Source organism: Mirounga angustirostris, unplaced genomic scaffold (genome assembly GCF_029215605.1).
Source record: "Mirounga angustirostris isolate CCGP_5_RB_7025 unplaced genomic scaffold, mMirAng1.0.hap1 SCAF_3, whole genome shotgun sequence".
NCBI lineage: Eukaryota > Metazoa > Chordata > Mammalia > Carnivora > Phocidae > Mirounga > Mirounga angustirostris.
The window spans coordinates 159,861,610-159,885,412 of NW_026991711.1; the positions used below are offsets into that span (position 1 = coordinate 159,861,610).

The following is a 23,803-nucleotide window of genomic DNA, read 5'->3' on the forward strand; positions in this document are numbered from 1 at the left end:
ATGTAACTGTGAGCGAACCCACCACAGAAGAGATAAAGAGTCCCCACACTGGGGTTTTTTTCATTTATATAATTTTTGCATGCCGTCCAAGAAAGTTTTGCAGTATCAGGAAAAAAAAAGTGTAAATGTCAAATAAAACAGTGACAGATGACAGTATTCTCTATTGAATAGCACTGTTTCTGTCGTGCATGTTCAATGGGAACTCATGAATTATTAATAAACAAATCTCCTTTTTCTGTTAAAAATCTCAAGTAGGTTTTTTGTTGTTGTTCCCTGTGTGTTGCGTGGAGAATTCCAGGAGAATTATTTTCGTTTCAGAAATGCTGATACAGAAGTTTATCTGATTTCCAGCCTTGGTCAGCTCTGTGAGCAGGCACCATGAACTGTGGGGTGCATACCTCTCTGTGATTTCTCTTTTAGGCTGGCTATAAGTTTCGACCAAAGGTTAGCTGAATATTCATATAGTCAGTTTAGCCCTTCTAGTATGGTAAAACTGAGGCTAAGTGAATTACAGCTAGGAAGCTCAGAGTATTCAAGTTGGAGCCCTGACATTAAATGACTGGGTTACCTTTGGGCAAGTGGCCACCCTCTTTCTTACAGCTTCTGGGATATAACTATAAAAGGAGGAGTTTACAAAAGATGGTCTCTAACTTCCCTTTCCAACTCTACATTCCATGATCTGTTATCTTGTTATCTGTCAGAAATAGCAGATAATAATTAGCCATCAGGGTTAAAGTACAAGGAAGAAACTACCTTGACCAAGTGATTAAGGGCAACATCACCAGTGATAACATATGCACATCATGAAGCCTGTGGTATGAGGCACTGCAAAGAACACAACCCAGTATCTGCAGTAGTCTTGCCAAAAATGCACGTCAGTTGAATCATGACAAACCCAAACTGAGAGATGTTCAGCAAAATAACATCAGTATTCTTCAAATTGTCATTAAAAAGAAAAGAAGAAGAAAAGAAAAAAGGAAGAAAAAGGAAAGACCTAAGAATGGTCACAGACTACAGAAAACTAAAGAGAAATAGTAACTAAATGCAGTGCAGTCTCTGGATGGGATCCTGGCAAAGAAAATGCTCATTAGTGGAAAAACTGAAATTAGAATAAACTTTTTAGTTTAGTTAAGAGCATTAAAACAATGTTAATTTCCTGGTTTTGATAACTGCACTATGGTGATGTAGGGTGCTAACATTAGAGGAAGTTAGGTGAGGGATATATGGAAACTGTACAATTTTGCAACATTTCTGTGAGTCTGAAATTTGTTAAAAATAAAAAATGTTAAAAAGTACAAAGAACACCTAAACTTACATAGCAAAATATACATGGAGTCTAAGTGTAATGATGCCAAGGAATTTAGGATTAAAACTCTTTTGCCTTCAAAAATCTGAACCCAGAGAAGGAATATAAATTTAAAGTTGCATCCTTGCAATCGATGGTTAAAAGAGTCCTTAAGCATTCAGTGCGTAAGTAAATAATATCTATAAACATCTCATTTTAGCCATCTAATCAGCCTCCTAAACAAATATGTTTCCTTCAGTCAAAAAAACAACTCTGACCACCCTTTCCAACTATGCAGGTGAGGCGACACTCACACAATCCATGTGTTCTTGAAAAGTTGCATGTCAATCTAAATTTACAAAACAAATCATGTTGCAAATGTATTAGGACTATTTATGATTTGAAGAAATGTGCCATTATTTCTTTTTAAAAGGTCAATGATAATCCCATAGTTGATCTTTTAGTGAGTTGACAGTTTTATTAAAGATTTACCTAAATGAGATACCCCTTCGTTCCCAATTCAAAAGCATTACAAAAGGCAACAATAAGAACCACAATTTGCTCCTGTTTTTCTTTCATGGTCTTGTCTGCCATCGGTTCCTCTATCGACTTTGTGCTCCAGCCATTGTGAATTACTCACAGACTCTGACTATGGCTGGTATCTCCATCTCCAGGCAAGAAATGTGGGGTATATACCTACCCATCTGTAATTTCTCTTTAGTTTTACCCAAAGGTTGGTTGAATATTCATATGGTCAGTTTAACTGTTTTAGTATGGGAGAACCGAAGCCAAGTGAATTAAAAGTATTTGAGCACAACTAATACTGCTCATGTTACTTCCTTGGCTGGAAGGTCTCATACTCAACCTTCTATCCCCCTGTGAGAAGCTATATTCCAAAGCTCAGCTGACATGGCCTCACCTGACCTGTAAGAACTGTTTGCTCACTCCGGTATGACTCCAAAGCATTTTGCTTATACTCTTCTACAGTTTGATGATGATTATTATTCCAAGTGGGCATGTGTGCATCCCCATCAGAACAGTCAGCTTCTTGATGAGGGTGGAGGGGAAGGCTTGGTTTCTTACTCATTTTAGCATTTTCACAGCATTGTGGTTCCTTTCACATCAAAGATGCTTAATACACACTCATTAGATTGAACTGAAATTATCTGAGTGCCTAGAAATTAGCCTACTGGAATGTTATAGTTGGAGAGGGGCCCTGCTTCTAAGAAGGAACCCTGTCAATGTTCTGAGGTTTGTTTTCCCATCTCTAATACATGAATATGATAAAAGAAAACGGGTGATCCAATTTACATTATATATTCATGCATTGTATGTAATATATAAACGCAAACAGTGACAGGTCTCTCAGAACATTAATTAGTCTGTAATCTTGTATTGAGCACCCATCTACTACATGCCATGCAATGTGCTGGTATGTTACATATGTCATTTGTCTTGATTATTTTTACGACAAGGTTAGTTGAGATCATCAGCAAGGAAGTATTCTGACTATGAAACTCAGGAAGAATACCATCATAGAGAATGACATATAAAGTGGATCTTAAAGGTAAAGATGGATTTCACCAGATGGGGAAGGGAAGTGATCAGAAGCACATTCCAAGCAGAGATAACATTATCAACAAATGCAGAGATTTAGAAAATTATCACATCCCAGAAATGTAAAGCAACTTTGTGGGGCTAACGCAGTCTAGAAACAGAGGTGGCGTCAGATTTTAAAGAATAATATGCAAAGAAATTTCATCTTAATCCTACGGGCCATGGGAGCTATAGAAGGCTTCTAAATGACACGACAAAGAATTAACTTTCTTTTTTCTTTGTTCTGCTTTCCCTTCCTTTCTCCCTCATTCCTTCCTAACAAGAAGTCCTTAGGGAAAAGACTATGATAAAGTCAAGAACACCACTTATCCTAGCCTAGATCTTTTTTTTCCTTCACAGCAAAATCAGGACCCACAGTGGCCTGGTAATAGTAGAGTACATACTTCATATGCTTCACCCAATAGGAGTTTTCATTCTAACAAAAAAATGACACATTTTGTAAACACCAAGCTATATCAATCATTTAAAAAAAACATCTGTTCTCATCATTTTAACCCTTTTCTTTTCTCTGTGTGTTTGTTGTTGTTATTCATACGAGAATTTTTTACAGCTTTCCCGGATTAAAAATGAATCAGGAAGGGTAATATCCCATTATTTCAGTTCTAGAAAATGTTAAAGGTTTAAAATTTTCAAGTAGACAATAACTGAGCGACATTCTCCAAACTACATACCAAAGGCTGAGAATGTCCAAATAACCAAGGAGGTCTTTCACAAAACAATAATACAACCAGTGTTTGAGTTTGGACCCCAATAGAAATGGCTTTGAATCCCATAAACTCCAAACCTTACCCTTAAGTGAGGGGGAAGGGAAGCAAATGGGAAGACAAGGGTTCCTGTCCGTGGTACTGAAATGTCAGTGTGTACTAAGTTACTTGTTTTCCTACCCCAGGACACTGGTAATGACTCCAACTTCTCCCGTTTTTTTTTCCCTTAAAAAAATTAAGGTTTATGTTGGTGACAAATGTCTTAGTTTTTCTAATATTTCAGAATAAATACAAACCAGGATTTGCTTAGCAACAAACACAAGTTTACAGCCTAGTCTGATCTACAAAGAGATAGACGGAATAAATAACCGTTCCTTTTAAGTAATTTGTACTTGCCTTGAAGGCAAGGCCTTGTCCAGTCATGTTGTAGTACTGTGCTGCTCAATGTGCCTAACACAGAGCTGATAAGTGAATTCAATCTACAAATAGTAAGTACCCTCCACCCCCTTGGCCCCTCTAGGAACTCCAATGAATGAATAAGTCAGCAAATGAACAGTTCTTCAGGAGAATGACTCAAAGCTTCTTGCACAGAAATGTAAAAGGCCATTTACTCACCCACATCCTCAATACAGAAAATGTCAGCATATGCAACCACAAGGAAATGTTTTCTGAGTGCCTCAAAAGAAAATTCATATTATTAACCACAGACAGTCGCTTTCTAAATGGAAGCACATAAAGTCCCCAAACAAACTTTTGTAACTGTGAAGGATTTCTCTTCAGCTGGTTGAGACTCTTCTGAAGTGTGAAATGAGCCAGATAATATTCAGCTCTTGTTCCTTAGTCACCAAATTCTCTTTTCATGAATCCAATAAGTGTCTATTAAAATAAATAAACCCCCTAATGATTCAAGATAACCTAATCAAGAACACTGAAATGGATAAAAGGCTAACTGCAAGGGAGACTTGTCAAGGGCTTCGGTGACTCCCTGACGGGGAGGTCATCTAACCCTGAAAAGGGTTTGTGCTGAGCATCTGGTTACAGTTCAAGGTTAATTATTTTATACCTTGAATGTGGTAAGTAAAAATGATCAGCTTCTTTTTGTATATTTCAAAACTATACACTAAGTTCTAAACTATTTTCAAGGGGACCAATTTTCAGCTGTCTCTGGGCATGTCCCTCACATTTCTATGGATGTGTTTGTAAAGATTGAATCTGTAATTGACAGTAATGAAAATTTTATTTCAGAACAGCTCCTTAACTTCTGTTATGGAGGGCTCAAGATAAGAGTGAATTTCATAAAATCTTGTTGCCCTCCTTACTAAAGATATAAGGGATAAACATAGCTATAGAATAATGTGGAAATTTGGTATGGTTTTATACAAATATGTACACAGATACATACATGCATACATGGGAAGATGCACCTGAGAAAGCCATCCGTATTTGCCAAAAAGATGAATGAATCTCGAATCTTGTATTTCTCCACTTAAATACTAGAAAGGTATTAGCAGCAAAATGTGCTAGCTAGGCTGAACCATGAAGCAGAAAATAACCAAATATTTCCAGTTCCTGACTTCAGGTCCAAATTCTGCATACCTGTGATGTAATACTATATATTTTGCAAACTGCCTCAAGAACTTGTAAGTGCATGGGGAAAAAAAAAAACAGACACAGCAGAAAACTGTGAATGAGACTTTTTTTTTTTTAAAGATCAGAGCTGAGACCAGAGTAAGGCAAGCAAACAACTAATGTGCAAAATTTCAGGAGTGTGGCTCTGAAAGTGTGTGCCTCCTTAAAATCTGCACCAGCTTGCCTCACCCTGGTCTTGGCCCTGTGAAAGGAACATGATTCAACAGTTTCTACAGCAAAGTGGTAGGAACTCTTCATAGGTACCAACATTCTCCAGCTGCTAAGAACCCTGTTATAACCCAATGTGCTCTTTGTAAGAGGGCTGGGGGAGTTTGGAGAAGTAGTTTTAATATGTCAACCTGATTTGCTTCACATGCAAGTTTCCAAAGGTGCTGTGTCATGACCTGGCAAAGTAACTATTTCTACTGCTATTTCTGCAGTAGATAAAGATGTGCTTAAAAGCCGTACAGAAACATGAGTGATGGGTAAAGGTATCTGACATTTTAAGAACTGCATATGAACTCCGTAAGTAATCTTCATGGATATCTAATTAAGGGTTCCCTTAAAAGTCATTTTAGGGCATGAAACACTAACATAATTAATTATAGGGATAGTAAAAAGAACCCAATTTCTCACTATCAGGTTGATATAAAAACTGAGATCTCGAGGGAATTTCTGCTGATAATCTCTCACAGAATGTAATCATTAGAGACTATGCTGAGAAAAAAAGGCAGAGGATGAAGGGCTCAATTTGATGCTTAAACATCATTGTGTTGACTGCCTACTTTAGTTTAGCATTTGGGGATGCTGAGAAATCTAATTTCTTCACTACTTGGCATAATAACTTTTTTCAAATGGTAATTGTAGTGTAAATACATTAATTTTTTCATTTGAATTTGGTGGATAGCCCTGAAATTGTAGTAAACATGCCCCAACTGACAAAAGTAGAAACTGCTCCTTGATGGGCTGTCAATAGGGTTACATTACAAGGAAACCTGCCCAGCACGAAGGGGCAGCAACTCAGGCTAGGCTGCGTGCCGCCTCATTTTAACCTGCCTTACGTGCTAAATATGAGATAGCAAAAGCGAGACCATTAGGAGTGAGACTAAGACCACTGACTCATTTTACATAGGGTATCGTATGGTTATTACCTCCTGTCACTTTTTATACCAGAGAGATGCGGCAGCCAAACATCTCCTTCCAGTAGCCTGAGCTATCCCAGCTCTAATAAAGCCATTTCCATAAAGGGAACCTAATAAGAGAAATGTCAAACATCTTTCTGAGCAAAGTGGCAAAACCTTGATCTCTGTGCAGTATTTTCTAAAGACTAAGAAACTAGTAATGAGATAAAAGGTAATAGTAATATTTTATACTTTGTAAATTTACTCTCCTACATGAAAAGTTGGCCTTAAAAAAAAGAATTGTAGCTTTAACTTGTCACATAATGATGTGTTGCACAGTATGATCTTGATTAGGACACAAACATGCATGTGCACATCCATTCACACTACACATTAGAAGGATTCTAAAATGTGAATAGTAACTATGTCTGCACTATAGAATTACAGGTGATTCATGTCTGTACCTTTATACTTTTCTTCATTTTCTACATTTTCAAAAATGAGGGTGCTATTATTTAAGTAATCATAAAATAGAGGTTATTCCTTTAAAAAAGAAATATGTACAACTGAATTGTGCCTGGGACATTTTAAAGGACACAGAAGCAAAGATTAATGTGGTAACCCCTGACCAAATGAAGGACACGTTAGCGCCTGTACTGAATGTGATAAAAACTCCAACAGCAAAGAGCAATAAAAGGAACAAACCAAATAATATATCCCTTATTTTTCTTTACATAAAATTGTGTGTCTTTCCTTTATTTTTGCGTTATTTTAAAAGGACCTGCCATGAAAAGCTGCATATTTTAAATCATTCAGCTGGTTAAGCAAATTAGACCACTATAAGGAGAGATTTTACGATAGGGAAGAAAGTTCATAAAATCTGAGTTTGTAATCTACATCTAAAGTATAAGTAGCCTTCTACTTGGGAATACAATTTATTAAGTCAGTAGGAACATGGAACACTTTTTTTTTTTTTGGATAGAAATGTTTAAGTGATAAGGAAGGAATAAAGGTCAGTACACAAAATCTACTTAATCCTAATGTACTTGATGTTCATAGAACATACTGATGTTCATAGAACATACTGAAACCCAATCACCACGGAGAACACAGTTTCTATGGGGAAAAGGATTTCAGAACTGTGTACTGGAGGCCAGAGACTCATCTTCCCCGCTGCAGGGGGATCATGATGATGACTCCCTCTCTAACTTCTTTGTGCAGAAAGAATAAGGACTCTCCTATCCCTGACCCCAGTGCTAGCTGGGACTGGGAAAGTGTGTGTGGCAGGGAGGGGAACTCCAGGGTCTTTAAATCTTGGTGGGGATAAGGACATGCTCACCAGAGAGGCAACACCCCCCCAGCCAGGGTTCCTGTTTGTTCCCAGATGACTTCCTCTGGGGCTGGCCCTGTCATCAGCAGCATCTGAGATTTCACAACCGGGTTACTGATCTCTCCTCTTTGCAGTGTGCCAGCCTTCCTCTACTTTCCTCCTGCAGAAAGCAAGCCCCTTCACCTCCACCAAAAAAAAGAGGGAAGCAAACCCAGTGCCCTTTTAAAGTTTTTGTTCGTTTGTTGGCTTTTATTTTTTTTAAATGGGGACAAGGGAAAACAGAAATTGAAATAAGCCCCTTCCAGTCTTTCTACCTACTCTATTCTCACCCAAACAGAGTAGGAAAAGGCAGTTACGTATGTAGCGTTGGGTCTTTGGGTACACAAATAATAAAGATTTACTCTCCTTGCAAAACACACACACACAAAAACCCAAAACAAAAACCGAACACCAACTTTAGATCACCGTCAGCATTCTATGAGCTGAAGTACTGCAGACTATAAAAAGGAGAAGAGGTCAGTATATGGAGAAACAGTGAATTCATTTCTGGGGAAGGGAGCAAGGTGTCAAGGGAAAGAAATGTGGCTGAAGACGCCGTCACAAAGCACTCGGCCAGCCCTGGAGGGTTGCAGCGGGCCACTGCATCTCCTCTCCTCATCTTTCCACTTCCCAGATCATGTGCGATAAGCTGCAGTTGGGGAGGAATGGGGGGAGCCAACGCACAGAGTGTAAGAGCAACAGGGAGATGACAAGGAGCTCCTGCAGCCACTCAGACTGCACTCGGGGGCGTTCATTCCCTGGTAGCCCTTTGCACGTAAGGGTCACACTGCAGTGATCAGAAAATGTCCTGTATGACTTTAAATTATGCCTTCTACTAAGGACCCCTCCTACTAAGGTCTCCTATTTCACAAAAAAACAATCACCCACTAGAGTGTATACTCTCCCATGAAGACCATCAACAATCTGAATATTCTGAAGAAAGAAAAAAAAAAGATTATCCTCAGAATTCACACACATACACATACACACACACACAGATCCTAAATTGAAATGAAGGAAAAGTTAAAGGTGAAATAAACCTATATGCACAAGCATACCTTTTCCTCTTACTGTTTTCTTCCGCTTTCCCTTCTTTGGCTCCTTCTCTTTGTGGGAGAGAAAGGCAAGGGCCAACAGGAGACATTCAGAGGAAGTGGATGATAGACCGGCCATGCATAACAAAGGAGCTAGAGCTGAGCTGGACAAAGAAGCCTACAAAGGCATCCTGATGTAACCCACACATTAAGAAAACACACACACACACACTCTAGTAATATATTGTCACCGATGAGACCACAGACAAAACTGCACAAGGTTGTCACCCTTGCAACCCCTTTTCTGAAGCCCTCCTCCCATTGTGTCCCTAAACACTTAGAGCCCTCAGGCACCATCTTGGCCCACCACCATAATCTCTCTAAAATTTTCCTTTCTTTTTTCCTCTAACTCTCATTCAAAGCTTGCCTAACACAGTTATAGGTATTATTCTTAATAGTTGATGACAGAAATTCACACCAAAGAGTGGATGAGGTTTAATGGAGGGCTTGTTTCTATTTTAAAAGAAATGTAAAATGGAAGGGAAGGGGTTGCTATGCATATTTGAACTGGGCCTTCAAGGTTCCAAACCTACTCCCGATCACAAGAGTTCCTAATTAAAGGTTCTTCTAATTTCACCTCTAAGAGAAGAGACAGCCCTTGCTGTTTTGCTCACTCCCAAGAACTTCTGATTCCTCCAAAGAAACAGAGAGAGGGAAGAAAGGAAATGCAGGAGAGGAAGAGAATATCTTTGTATTCTCCGTCCTCACAATCCAATAAAGAGGGTGCGGCCACTTCCCACTGCAGCTTGGAGAGGCTAAGTACTTTGGCCAAAGTTCCACTATTAGTCACACACAGAAACACACACACACACACACACACAGAAACACACCTTATGGATACACGCCAAATATATATGCAAGGTACCAAATTGTACAATTAATTTCACGAAATATGCTCTTTATGAAGTAAATGCTGGTACGTACAAAAGGGAGTAAATATGTTAAGTTGCCTTTGAAACTATCAGGTAAGTGCACTTTGCTGGGGGGTACCATTTTTAAAAATCTTAACACCTGATTTGCCAATCTAGTAAGCTATCTATCTACAATAAGGCTCCCCATTCATAAATGAGAATGAGGTCACTGTCCCAATGAGAAAAGGTAAAACCTTAAAGCACCTTATCCCCACAGAGGCTCAATCTCACCCTTCAACATATTAATTCCCAGAACTACATTTTCCTCCAGATTCCACAAAATCAGGGTTACTGAGTTCTTCAGGGGGGGATCAAAAATTTGGTGAGCCAAGCTTATGCCAACTGGCAGATACAGCTTTCAATCAGCCACCTGAATTATTTTGGGAGGCTGGAGGCATCACCATTTCCAAAAGCCATAGTGCCAAGTCAATAGAAAGATTACAGGCAGTTTGAATCAAGCTTTCAGACTATGGGCTTCAGTTTTTCTTCAAAGCTGCTTATGAAAGAAGAACTGAGTGAAACTTTGATATTTACGTCAAGTCACAACTAAGGGGTAGGTTTGCAAAATCAATTGTGTAGCTTTTATACTCACTGCACATTTACCACATATGTCCTTTATTACACAGTGGAAAACCATTAAATGCACAGTAGTTTTGCCAAGTGGCATTATGCATTTAACAGCTTTATTCGTTTAACAGCTCCAACTCTCATTATATTTTGCCATGTGGTACATGGGATTTTATGCATTTAACAGTTTAAGAAGGCTCTATGGTGTTTTCTTTTCATGTATTTCATCCTACGGTTGGACATCGTATCTTAGCAAACTGTATTTCAATGATTTCATTGATGAGCGAAGACTAAGAATAACCTGGAAAAATTACTACATTGAAATTAAAAAGGAAAATGAGTATTTCAATTCTCTTCAAAATTCCTTGATATTCTACTCCTTTCTCTTTATCAACATCTGAAAAATAACTTAAGTCAGGTTACTGCAAAACTATAGGTAAAAAAGGCTAATCCCAAAACAATATAATTAGTCTAAATACAATATTTAGCTATCTATCATTTTAAAGATGATAATTTAATTTTCATTGAAAACCTTCCTGCTTAATAGAAATACAATATTCAGTAACTCCCTTTCTTTTCAGCACACAACAGAAGATCTGTTAAGGAGATGCTGGACCATTTTACCATTTACATATGTGGGATGAAAACATTTGTCATGCAAGGCCACAGAGGAAATCAAGCTCAGAATCAAAGGACTCTCAAAATAATGCTTTAGCTAACTTTTGTTTCCTCCACCATGCACTGGATCATTATTCATCCTAGGGATAAATAAGTAAGCACCTCAACCTAACCCATTTTAGGAGAGGGTAGTAGTTATCCCTTTAAACGAACGGAGACGGATAGTGGATCCCATCAACTATGCTGCTTTCAGAAATAAAAAACCTAAGCATCTGCTTACCCTTTTCCCTGGAGCATTCCATTCCCCACAATCCCAGCACTGAGAAATTGTACTGGATAAGCTTCTATGTTTTTCTGTTATAAATTTTAGCACTCGTTCTGGGGAACCCCCCCCCCAACATGTGTTTTCTCCTGGAAAAAACAACTGTATTCTACACATAAAAGAAACACCTGACATGGCAAGGTGTCTCTGGGGCTGGAGAAAAGAGGTTATTATAACAAAGTCAGCAGTTCCCCTGGTGGGAATACGAGAGGGGATGAGACAATATTCCAACTGGGTCTCAGGAAGATGCTGTTTTGTACATGCTAAGTTTTGCTCAAATATCAAAAAAAAAAAAAGAAAAAAGAGAAAGAAAGAAAGAAAAGGGATACATAGCAATGCTTAGAATTATGAGAGAAAGCATTCAAGGCTGATGCTTTTTAGGAAAAAAAAAAATCTTTAAAAGAAAAAATATGGGTTTTAACCTAGTCTCTATTTTGAACTCCAGTGGGAATAAAAGCAAACCGTAGAGCAAAAGGCAGAACATGACAGGTTCCCTAGGGATTATTATTGTTGTTATTATTATTATAAGAACAGATGTATTTTTATTGGTGGGAGGAGGAGAATGGTCTAACGCCAGCCCTCGCTTTCGCTCTTTTAAAAAACCACTCACCTGACTTTTATTTGCAGCCACTTTGGCAAACAGGGCTTGAGACACCTTGGCCCTTTTCATCTCCTGTTGGATCTCGTCATAAATGGCAGCTGTGATGTTGACGTTGGCGCCGTCCACCTTAATGGGGAGGTCTGTTGTCGGTGTCGAGGTTTTGGCCTACCAAGAGACCATGAAAATAATAATTTAAAAAGTGCTGCATTCAGCCCAGCCATCTGTGCAGAAATTACTAAAGGATTTCAGTCAGCTGATGCCAAACTGCATTAGCTACAAAGGGACACTTCCTGTCCGTTATTCTAATCAGGTTAATTGTGATTGGAAATAATTGCAGTGCATTCCTATAGGACATGCAGAGTCCTGTCAACCCTGTTGTTTTCCTCACAGTATCCTAGACAGTTCACAGGTAGGATGGCTACTCTGGGCACCAAACTATAAGCGATCACCTAACTGCAAAACAAGCATGCAGAACACACATGCAGTTACCTTTTTCTTTCTAAAAATGGCACACCTTGGAGGAACAGCCAATTCTTCCAGAAAAAAAATGAGTAAATGGGTAGAGGTCTCTAAATAATAAATTATTACTCAATTTAATGCACTCCCCCGAGTCTCTCTCATTCTTTATTAAAGCTTTACATATGTCATTTGAGTACGTATGGTTTCTCATCATTATCTTCATTATGCTACCCAGACAGTCACCTAATTTCACCTAGGAAATCAGTGGAAATGAAACAAAATTTCATTTCATAAAACTAGGCTTCAGAATGCCTTTGATGTGCCATTTTCATTTCCTTAAACTCATATTGTGGTTTTATGTATTCTGCTGTGCTCGTTTTAATTGAATGATCTCCCATCAGCTTCAGAGACAAATGAAGGACAATCTAGAAGGTGTCTGTACTTCTTGGGGTTAAGATAACCCTAAAACATTTGCGTCTCCATGATCCAAAAGACTGTCAGGAGCCTTTACTCTTGTGTGTAATGAGAGGGGGCTGGGAAGCCTTCTCAGAATGCCCGGCTGCAGGACTGCAAGAAAAGTCACCCCTGATTTTTGGTTCCTGGGCACACCTGGCTGATTTGAACTAAACTGGGTATTTTTTGGTCTCCACTCGCCCTAGAATCCCAAAACAAGGCAGTTGTCACCAAATCATTACTTTCCCCCTACGGATGCCCTGAGCTATTCCCCCACTGAGGAAGCAGCCTGCGGATCTGGAGAAAGACACAGCATGCAGCCTGGACACTGTGGGATCATGCTCCATGGCACCTTGAAGCCAGCATGAATATCCCAAGTTTCTCTGCAGGCTTTCGTTCTTGAGAGCGCTCACTGACTTTTGCATTCTCCTCTCTCCCTGCCCCCTACTATTTTCTAATTACCACAGAATAATAATAACTATATTGTATGTGGTACTTTTCATTTGCCAGGCACTCCAGAAAGTGTTTTACTTTTGTTATTTCATTTAATTCTTTGAGGAACCTGGTAAGTTGGACTTTATTATTTTCATTTTACTGAAGAAGGCAACTGAAAAGAAAAGAGGATACTCAACCTGCTGGAAGGACATGCAGCAGCAAGTGACAGAACCATGATCTGAATTAAAGTGCTTTTGGCTCCAGAGCATTGGCTCAGGATAATGTACTATCCTATCTCCAAAATCTTCAGTTTAGGCTGGGTGCTAAAGAAGATGCAAACATCTTCTTGCCTTCTAGTTTGGGGTCTTCTCATAATAACCCAATTTTCTGTCATTTTTTTTTTTTTTTAAAGAAAGTCCTTTATCTTCTCAAAATTTCTAGTTAATCCACAGTGCTTTTCCTGTTAAGTGCTTATTTTAGCATATCAATCCCACCTTTCTCAACTGAAATTTCTTCATTAGCCTCACTGAGTATTTCATCTTACTTGACTGGTCAAATCTTCTCTAGAACCCTCAGGGCTAAAACAGAACCCCTCAAGGCACTATAATATATGGTTAGGAGCCCATGCCTTGCAATCAAAACAACCAGAGTTCAAACCGTAGCTCTGCAACTCAGTCATGCAACCTTATACCAGTTATTTAACCCACCAAAACCTCAGTTTTCTCATCTGTAAAATGGGAATAACCACACAAAATGGTGAGGACTGAATTCATGCAAAATGCTCACAGTACCTGATACACAGCAAGTGCTCAATAAATGATCATTCTTATCTTTAATATTGTTGTTTTGTCGTTGTTGAGTATATCAAGAAATACTGGCCCACTCAAAGATTATGAGAAGGGCCTCTGAAGGTTTAATTTAACATTTTTAGATTTCTTCCATTTGTTTTAAACCAATAATAAAGTGTTGATGGGGTCTGGGAAATGCTCTCCATCAACCTACGTAGGCTGCCTGGGTGTTCTAGAATGTTGACTCCAACTAAAAGCTTCATCAGTGGATGCTCCTCTCACATTTGTTCTCACAACGAAAGCTTTACTAAGGATCTTTACTACTGAGATATGTATGTAAAGAAGTTTGAATAGAATGTAATCAGAAAATGTTTTAAAAGACTTTAATAACTTCCTTTTCTCAATGTTTAACTAACAGAAAAAGAAGAAAGTTCCAGAGAATGTACAAATGCCAGTGATATGACTACACTCTCAAAAAGATTTTATATCTATTTTCAGAAATCTCAAAACTGTGAAATTAAATGATCAATTTCCCTGTTATTCTTGTCCGTAAAGGGCACTTCTATGTAGGAATTTTCTAGATGAGATTTTTCTGCTATTCAATAAAGCAAAATACTGACCCTGTTTTCCCTGGTAAACTGCTTTGACTCTGAAAACTATCAGGTCTTTGAAAAGGTGTCTAAGAAATAATCACACTAGAAAAATATTACAAAGAAGCAGAAAATGAACCACCAAGACCTAAGTTATTTTCTAACAAGTAGAAGTGACTTTCTGAGTTGGTTAAATGGCCATAAAGCATGGCTGGACTCTCTATAATGATTTATTGGGCTTCAAAAGTGCCAAATTATTGGTGAATTTAATAGAAGTAAATATTAGTGCAAATTAACAACTCGTCCAACTCAATAGCTCAATATGTATGCCCCAAGATTTTAAAAAAATAAATAAAAAGAAAAAAAGCTTGGTTACATTCATCCAAAGTAAGCAATGCAATCAAGAGACTTATTTTTGGTTTAACAGTAACTAAAACCCATAATTCACCAGACTAAAATGTAAGTATCACAATTTGGCACTGCATGATAGAAAATGATCTTCAGTTAAAAATCTATTGCAGAGCAAAAAAAAAAGTTATGATGTGTGAAAAAAATGGATGTACTTGAAAAAGCTCAAATATTTCTACTAGAATAAAATTCTGTTTCTATGTTTAATCAGTTCCTTGGAACTTATTAGAAAACACTCATAACACCAAAATCATAGTATCTACGCAAACAAAAACAAAAACAAAAACTTAAGTTTCAAACTACCCATTTTTCTGATTTGTACAAATGTGTACCTGTTAAACATTTGTTTTGAGATATAACTTGCAGGCATCCTAGCAACAGTGAATGAGATGGCTTTATCATAAATCTATTGGCTAGTAAGAGTTTGGGGGAAATAGAAAGTAGGCTATAAATGAATGGGCTCAAGATGTGAACCGGAAAGATCACTTGGCTGACTTGAGACCTTGACCCCTCTATAAAGTTAGGATCTCTGAAGCACACAGCATTACTAGATGTATGTATGCATTTGCAGGAAGACCAGATCAGAATGCTTTTAAAGTGCGGAAAAAGGAGGGAAGGAAAGCTTATTCATCAAGTTCTGTAGGGAGGATGACCCTAGGAAGGAAAATCATTAAGGCCTACTTTCCACTACTACTGTGTTCTAAGGGATCACTGAATGATCTCCCAAACATTCTGATCCAGCCACTGCACATACATGCTTCCACCACACAGAGATTTCTCCCCCATTTTGTCTTTTTTCAGATTGCATAAAGAAGAGTTTGGATTACTCTACTTGGCCCCTGCCCCCAACCCTAACCAACACCTCCCAACCCCCCTCCCTGCCCAGTATCCAAATAAATATACAGTTTAAGGAAAAGCAGTGTCCTTGCTATGCAAACTCAGCTTCAATTCAAATCCCCTGGCCCCATCTTAGATAACTAAGCAGCTGTGTGCAAACATTCTAGAGCCTACCCATCCACCCACTCCTGCCCCTTCTGTGTGGAAGAATGGCTCTTTTCTAAAGGGACAGGAATACCATATGACACAGTAAAGGATAACTACTATTACATGGTCAGAGGTTCACATCCTCTGACCAACATGATCAGTGAAGCAAGAAATCCTTGAATTAAGTCTCTTAGTTTTTGAGAGAAACACAGATTCAGTGAAGGCAAGATGTTTCCAAGGCCAAGAGTGAAAAGTCAGTGGAGCAAATATCTCACCTGAGGGGTTCGGGAGGAGCTGGGACTGCTAGAGGCTGATGAGACCATGCTCACATTGGGGTTCATGCTCCGCTCTCTCTCGTCCTGGTATATGCGATCCCGCTCCACTTCCGGCAGATTGAGGAAATTCTGCATGGCCCTCAAGTTTACTAAAAGAGACTGAGAGGCTGTCCGAGGGTCTTCTTCCTTACGCAAAATCTCAGACAACAATCCCTGATTAAATGGAAAAAAAAAAAAACAGGCTAAGTCATATCTGCAGGTATGTGTGTGGTTTCCATCATCTGCCCCCCTCCCCCTTTATTTGTTTGGTGTAACCAGCTGGCTGTGATGTCAAGAACCTCAGTCTAATTGCTGAGGGTTCTCCAGCAGGAAGATTTTGTGGGAATGTGCTTGCCTTCCAGGGCTGTGCCTTATTCTGGACTGTTCTATTCTGACACTTTATCATCACTGTAATAATCGTCAGCATACAGAGATGCCAGCTAGCAAGGTAGGCGCTCGGAAGCCTTGTGAAACTGCAGTTACCACCAGGTGCCTCCTACAAGTATTTCAGGAACTGTTAGAACTCTCTCTGCTTGAAACTGGGAACACTTGGCAGTCCTGCTCAGCTTTACAAATCTGCCAAGTTTGGTAAATTTAGTTCCGACATTTAAACAGCATGGGAGATTTACATCGACTTAAAAAAAAAAAAAAAGTTTGGCTGAATTTCTGTGTGACCGGTCACTGTTTTCAATATAGATGTTTCTCATGGCAAAAAAAAAAAAAGACCAAAGCAAATGGCCATAACTTGTGTTAACCCTCTGATAGCTTCCCAATCCACATACATAATCGGTATCCTTATATATGTACCTGAGGGCACCCAAACCTTTCTTCTGCCCCCCGGAGGAAGAAGCTCTAATCCCACCATTAAAGCAATGGAAATACTGTCACATCTGGTGAGGGATCAGAGCACACATCAGAGACTGCCATGTATAGGCTCAGATAATTTCTGAATATGTGACTCATCCATATAGAAAGCTTTAAATAGGAAGCTAGTGTTTTCATGTGTTCTGATGGCAGGGAACTCACAAAGAAAAGGAAAATGTTGATGAGTCTAGAGAAAAGTAGTATGCACTCAAGAAAAGGGCTGGAACACAGAAGTAATTTGGGCAAAAGCTAAACCATGTCTATTCTGCACTCTTGTTAGATTATCACACAGAGGCATCACTTTATGCTTCCAACTCAGGGCATCTCTTCTCAGGGCAGTATGAGACCAGAGTCTAGCATTATCCTCCAGGAAGAGCTAAAATGTTAACCTCTGTATTTTAGAACACATGGGGCAACTCCAAATCGTGAAAAGTAGATGCCAAAGACATTTCCACTGAGGGGAATGTTAATGCAAAGAAAACACTATCAGGTTTGTAAAATACAGCTTAAATATAAAAAGGTGTTAGATGCAAGAAGAATATACAACCTCTGGTTGGGCAGAAATCTTCAGGGTAAGATAGGGAATTTTTAAAAATAAGTAATGCATTATAATGTAGTGAAGCAAATGTCACAAGAATGTGCATCACTCGACTATCAGCACTCCAAGGAGGTAATCACCACTCAAAATATCATGTAAGACAATTTATAAGCAATCTACAAGTAGTATGCCACATGATAGTTCTGAAACATGGGTGTCATGTTGCTTTGATTAGAGAAGTCTTTGCAAATAAGAATAAAATATGCCATACAATGAAGCTAGAAGAAATGTTAACAAACGTGTGTCTGTGGGCATGCATGCCCAAAGAAAGGAAAAGGTAGGACATATATGTGAAAATACTATATCCTGTAAAATGATTGTAAGAAAATCCAGATTTCTTATCATGCTTTTAGAAGCAAGAGACATTTGCCTTCCAGAAAATGTTATACAATCTAGGTATGGATTCCTTTTTTGGTATTAAAAGTCAGTTCTGCCTTAAGTTATCCTACTTTCCAATTGCATTAAGCAACTTGAAATATTAATAATGAATTTGTCCTAAGATAAAAATCTCCAAATTAATATGTAGAAAGGCAAGAGGGAAGTGGATTTAAAATCAATACCAATAAGACACTAAGACTGATATTTTCTGAGCTTTCTTTAATAATGAACTCTGCACATATGGGATGAGTTGGTCCCCTCCTCCTCCTTCTTTCCCTTTCTCTCTCTAGCATAAGCAACTTTAGCATTTTAATAAATCTCAGACTACCAAATTTGGAGGAATTTTAGGGGTGTCTGCATGGATATATTCCTTATGCTAGCTATGACAATTATACTTACAGTATCTCAAAGGCAAAATTTGTAAAAAGTATTCTTCTGTGAAATTATTTTTGCAAGTGGAGTCCATTTTGGTGAAGCTCTTACATACAAAATGGTGAAATAACAAAAACTATTGTTCTAATGGACCAGGTTCAAAAGAGCAAGTTTGTTCATTCCTAATCAATAAAAAAAATTATTCTGAAGCACAGAGGTCTTTTACTTGTTTCTTGTTTGGCTTGGTTCACTTTATTTTTTTCCCCACACAGAAATTGTGGAGTTCCTTCCCCTACATTTTTTACATGTTGGACAACCTTAGAGAGAAATGAATCCATCTCTAAGAAAAATCAAGACAAAGCATCCTTGTAAATGACTGCTCATCAGCATCATTTCTGAAGTGAATGAGACACAATGTTTGTATTTTGAGGGGGCTGGTGGAATATACTGTTGCCTCTGTTTCATTTGCCTAATTGAAGATAAAGTCTCAAACCAACAAGGTGGCCACTGCTGCCTCCATGTATTGCCCCAGAGAATGGAAACACTGTTCTAAATTATTTACTTAAAGTCTCATCTGTGTAGCCATGGTCCCAAAGCAGATTCTTTTTACATCAGACATTTTCAACAACAAGTGGCTAACTGGTGAGCACAAAAAGAGTTTTAGTTGTTTTGTTGAGTCTTTTTCATTTTGGTTATTTATGTGCTCTTCACTATTTAAGCTGGAATTTTACAAAATATAGTCCAAATTCCGCAGGCTCATGAATGTAGAGTGAATTTATTTAGTTAGCTGAAAATCATCATGCGGGGGGAGGAAATCATAAGAAAATCTATGGCATAATTGACACCACAAACCACCTTATCTAATTATCAAGATAAGTAAATGTTTATCATATTGAAACTGTCTTGAATAGAACATAAATTAATAATTTATCTCACATAAATATTTCTAAAGCCCTTGCCACTATGTTGTCTGGCATTTTAATTATCAACCAGCCAGGCAGGAGCTATCACTTGAACATTCCCATTACACAGCCCGAGATACAGAGAATGCGGCATGGCACCTGGGTGCTGGAAAAAAAAATGTACTTTTATGAATAGAAAGGTCATGAATATTGAGAATGTGAAAATTGAGGGAAATTAATAAATTAACCAGGATATTGCTTATTAAACTTTCATATCAGTAATCATATTAAAACATATTGAAAATATTGAGTAAAGTGGTCATTAAGAATTTTCCTCATTGTAGGCAACAGAGCCTTCTCAAGGGAAAGATTATAACAATTCCCAGCATGGTGTTAGCTGAGGTTATGTAAGACCAGGAAACATGCTGACTGAAAAGGAGTAGAGTGAACATCTGCACAGGGAAGAAAGACACCTTGCACAATAGCTCTTGGGTTACAAGCCACTGAAAAAAGAACGGAGTCCAGCAAAAAGAACCTCAAATTGACCTTCTCCTTAGCCTTTTTTTTTTTTTTTTAAGATTTCATTTTATTTATTTGACAGAGAGAGACACAGCAAGAGAGGGAACACAAGCAGGAGGAGTGGAAGAGGGAGAAGCAGGCTTCCCTCAGAGCAGGGAGCCCGATGTGGGGCTCGATCCCAGGACCCTGGGATCATGACCTGAGCCGAAGGCAGACGCTTAACGACTGAGCCACCCAGCGCCCCTCTCCTTAGCCTTTTAATGGGGGATTTTGTAAGCTTTATATTATTTCTAGTACCCACAAAGAATATATGACTTTGGCAGAAAATTCAATAAAAACAAAATAATTAAAAGCACAAGAGATAATATAATGCCATCTAGCTTGGTGGCTAATCAGGCTACCTCCACTCCACAAACAAAACAAAGAATTAGGGCTAATTTTTAAAATGAAAAATTGATATACTTATTATTTCTAGTATTTTAAATAATATTTATTTGCGACAAACTAAATGACCTCATAGTTTCTGAATCTGCAATTTCTGTTGATGAGCTTTCTTGTTTACGTTATTATGATTTCCATATTTCTTCAACAATTTATATAGTTTGCCCCAAATTGTTACTGTATAAAATACATGCTAACACTCAGAAACGCTTGGGAAACATTACCATGACTGGCTCTATAAAATTTAGTTCTAAGTTTCTGCACTAGCCCTTGAGGCCTTGTCTGAGACAGGTGAGAAATTGCTTATGATGGACCCTTAATTCTTTAATGGAGCAAGAAGAGAACCAGAACCTGTACTGGGTTTTAGGAACACTGAGTCTGAGCCCCTCAGACCTTCCCAGGACTGACAGCAACAGCTGAAGTCATCACTGCCTAGATTTTAACAGACTCTCATTCTTCACATCTCCCAGACTTTTGGTAATTCTGTAGGCTCTATCTCCCACTGATTTATCTAGGGAACCCCCAAACTCAATGTACCTATTACCAAAAAAATGACAGGTCAGTCTATTAATTCATTTCTTATGACTTGGTATGAAGCTAAGAAAGGGATGAGAATATTAAGAAAACACAGATTCAGCTGCCACGAGTTCACTATATGATGGTTTATAGAAACACAATGTAAAAGATGACAAGTGTCATAAATTCTAGATAGAATGAGTGCTGGCTCCGTTCACAAGAGGGTAAAAGTATTGCCAACTACAGGACTCAGGGAAAACATTTTGGAAGAAGTGGGACTTAACTTGGCTGGGATTTGAAATACACATCGTACATGGATATAGAGATAATGATGAGACTAGGCAAAGGAGGAGAGGCAAGTGAGGGACTAGGCAAAGGGGGATAGGCAAGTATTAAAACATTATTAGAAAAAGAAAGAGCATGACTGATCCAGAATGCCTAGAGAAGTTTCTCTTTCTTTAAAAGCTTTAAAAAAAAAGTACAAAAAACTGATAGGGCGGTAGAAGACATTTTGAAGTGAAAATACTACAGTCCACATTAATATAATTCCAAACTACTGGAGTATACACAAAATAACCAGCAAACATACCCCCAAAATGAAGTGATATTAGATAATCTGTTCAGCCTTTTTGTCACCTGCAACAAATTAGGCTTTCAATATGCAAAACATCTTCCTTCCAGAAAAACAAATGATCATGATTCCATTTAATTGTAATTTAATGAGGCATAATTTATTTTTTAAAGTGATATACACCAGGTGTGTACTGAGGAAACTGGCCCAGCAAACCCCAGTGCTCCCTCTTGGAAAAAGCCTCAAGCTAGCTGGAGACTGTTTTCATTTCTGTAAATTACATTTCTGTTTGTGGCAGTTGAAGTGGGAGGTATAAAGGGTAACATGCAATGTTCACATATTTATTGTAATATATACCTTTGAAGTAACTCAACCAAAAAATACTCATTTATCATATAAGCAAATAGTCTGAAAGTGTTGAGTTCCAATCTGAACAAAGATTTTAAAGAACATAAACCCCATCCCCTAATAATGTATTTTAATTATTTATTGTCGGATGTATTAACAAAGTGTATAAGCTATTTAATGATGATATTCAGAAATCAGCTTACAACTCTTCAAGGATATATGAGGTGAAACATATGTATTAAGTACATGGTAGTGAGTCGGAAAATATAATTAGTTCATATTTATATACTGCTTTAAACAAATGATGTCATAACCAATCAGCAAGGTTCAAAGACACATATGCCCCCCCATTTTATAGATTAAAACTATAGAGAGTGGAAGGTAGAAGGGGCCTTGTCATTCATATCAGCCAACCCCTCATCCTGCCCTGAGCATGATCTGTCTATTACATATACTTCCCTTGAATTACAAAAAAAAAAAAACCCTAGTACCCTCCAAAGATACTCTTCACGTCTCACTCTCCATGTCTTCACTTTTCACGTTTGCATGCTTATTTGTTAGCCTTACTTTTCACACAGTTCTGAAATGTCTGGTTCCAGCTGATGTGAGAGCCAAAAACTGGTATTCTTTTGTGAAAATCAGGTAATACCAAATTCCTAGCCTAATCATACAAAGTGAGCTCTTATATCTTAGTGGTTAATGCACAGTTATCAAAACTGTGAAATCAGCTGCATCTCTGTAGAAAGTATTGACATCCTACCATCTGAATGCTGACCTAACAGAATTGGTTCTTTCCTAATCTCCAATCTCATTTCCTTCTAGACGCTCCTGAGAGGCATTTTCCCTGGGTTCCATATTCATAATCTACAACCCCACTATGAACCTGAATGCTGAAATTCATTCGTGTAATGCTAAAAATACTCAACCCCCCTTCACCCCCCAGAGTACTGCTTAGCCATGAAGCCAGAGTACTTAGGCTGATTTGAATAAAAGGTATACAGGGCACAACAATGACAATTTGATTTTTATTATTAAAAATGATGTGTTAAATCCTCAAAGAAAATGTCGTTATTGCATTAGTTTAATAAAACCTCTCTTTATTACAATATTTCTTTATTAGGAAAGACAGCCTATGCATGTAGCATTTTTGTTAGGATGGGGGTGGATAGAATTGAGCATCTAAAGGGAATTAATGTACTCTGCAAATATAAATGCTATATACAAAAGTAACATTTGCAGACAAATGTTGTTGCTGTAGAAATGCATTATGTAATGAACTAAAATGTATATATATGTGTATATATACTGCAGTTGGCAATACTTTCTCCCTCCTTTGAACTGAGATGGCACTAGTTCTATCTGGCATTTATGACACTTACCATCTTTTACATTGTGCTACTATAAAACCTCTTCTCCCCGTCATACAGTAAATTCCTTGGGAGCCGAATCTGTATACTTTGTACTTAGTGGTTAGTTGGGAACATATGGGAACACAGGGCTCTACGAATGTACCAAATGCATTTTTTTTTTCATTTTTCTGAACAGCCAGCAACAGGCCCTGGTGGACCACATATTACACTCAAGAGCTTTTCATCCAACCTATTGTAAACACGAAGGTAATGGAAACTGAAATTTTGGGCCGTGCAGACTCTACTTTAGAACAAATATTTCACGGACCCTAAATCTGCAATTTATCAAATGAAACACTTCCCTCAAAGACAGCTTTCTTTCTAATGTACATAATAAAACATCACTTTGCCACCTGACACATCAGAATGCAGTAAGCATGCAACACAAAGTGAATGGGTACAGCAAAAACATTCATGAAACCAAAACTGTCTGGCTCTCTTAACTGCAATCCCCTTGTCCAAGCCACTCTTGAGCACATACAATGGAGGAACTTAGCCAAAAACAGATTTCTGGAAACTTTATTATTTTTACCTACCTACTCAATGCAAAGATAATGCAACTAGATAAACAGTTTTGTTTTGTTTTGTTTTTTCCTCCTTATTCCTTCCCTTCTTG

The 23,803-nt window shown here is 38.1% G+C and overlaps 1 protein-coding gene across 2 annotated transcripts in view; it reads right to left on the bottom strand.

Moving 5' to 3' along the window:
* The window catches only part of SATB2 (SATB homeobox 2), a 187,900-nt gene that overhangs the window by 42,478 nt on the left and 121,619 nt on the right, over nt 1-23,803 (bottom strand). For both annotated transcript variants that reach the window (XM_064586876.1, XM_045868283.3), the window contains exons 8-9: nt 16,231-16,443; nt 11,848-12,003 (exon numbers count right to left, since the gene is read on the bottom strand). In XM_064586876.1, coding sequence (XP_064442946.1) covers nt 11,848-12,003; nt 16,231-16,443 — 369 coding nt within the window. The remainder of the gene's footprint in view (nt 1-11,847; nt 12,004-16,230; nt 16,444-23,803) is intronic.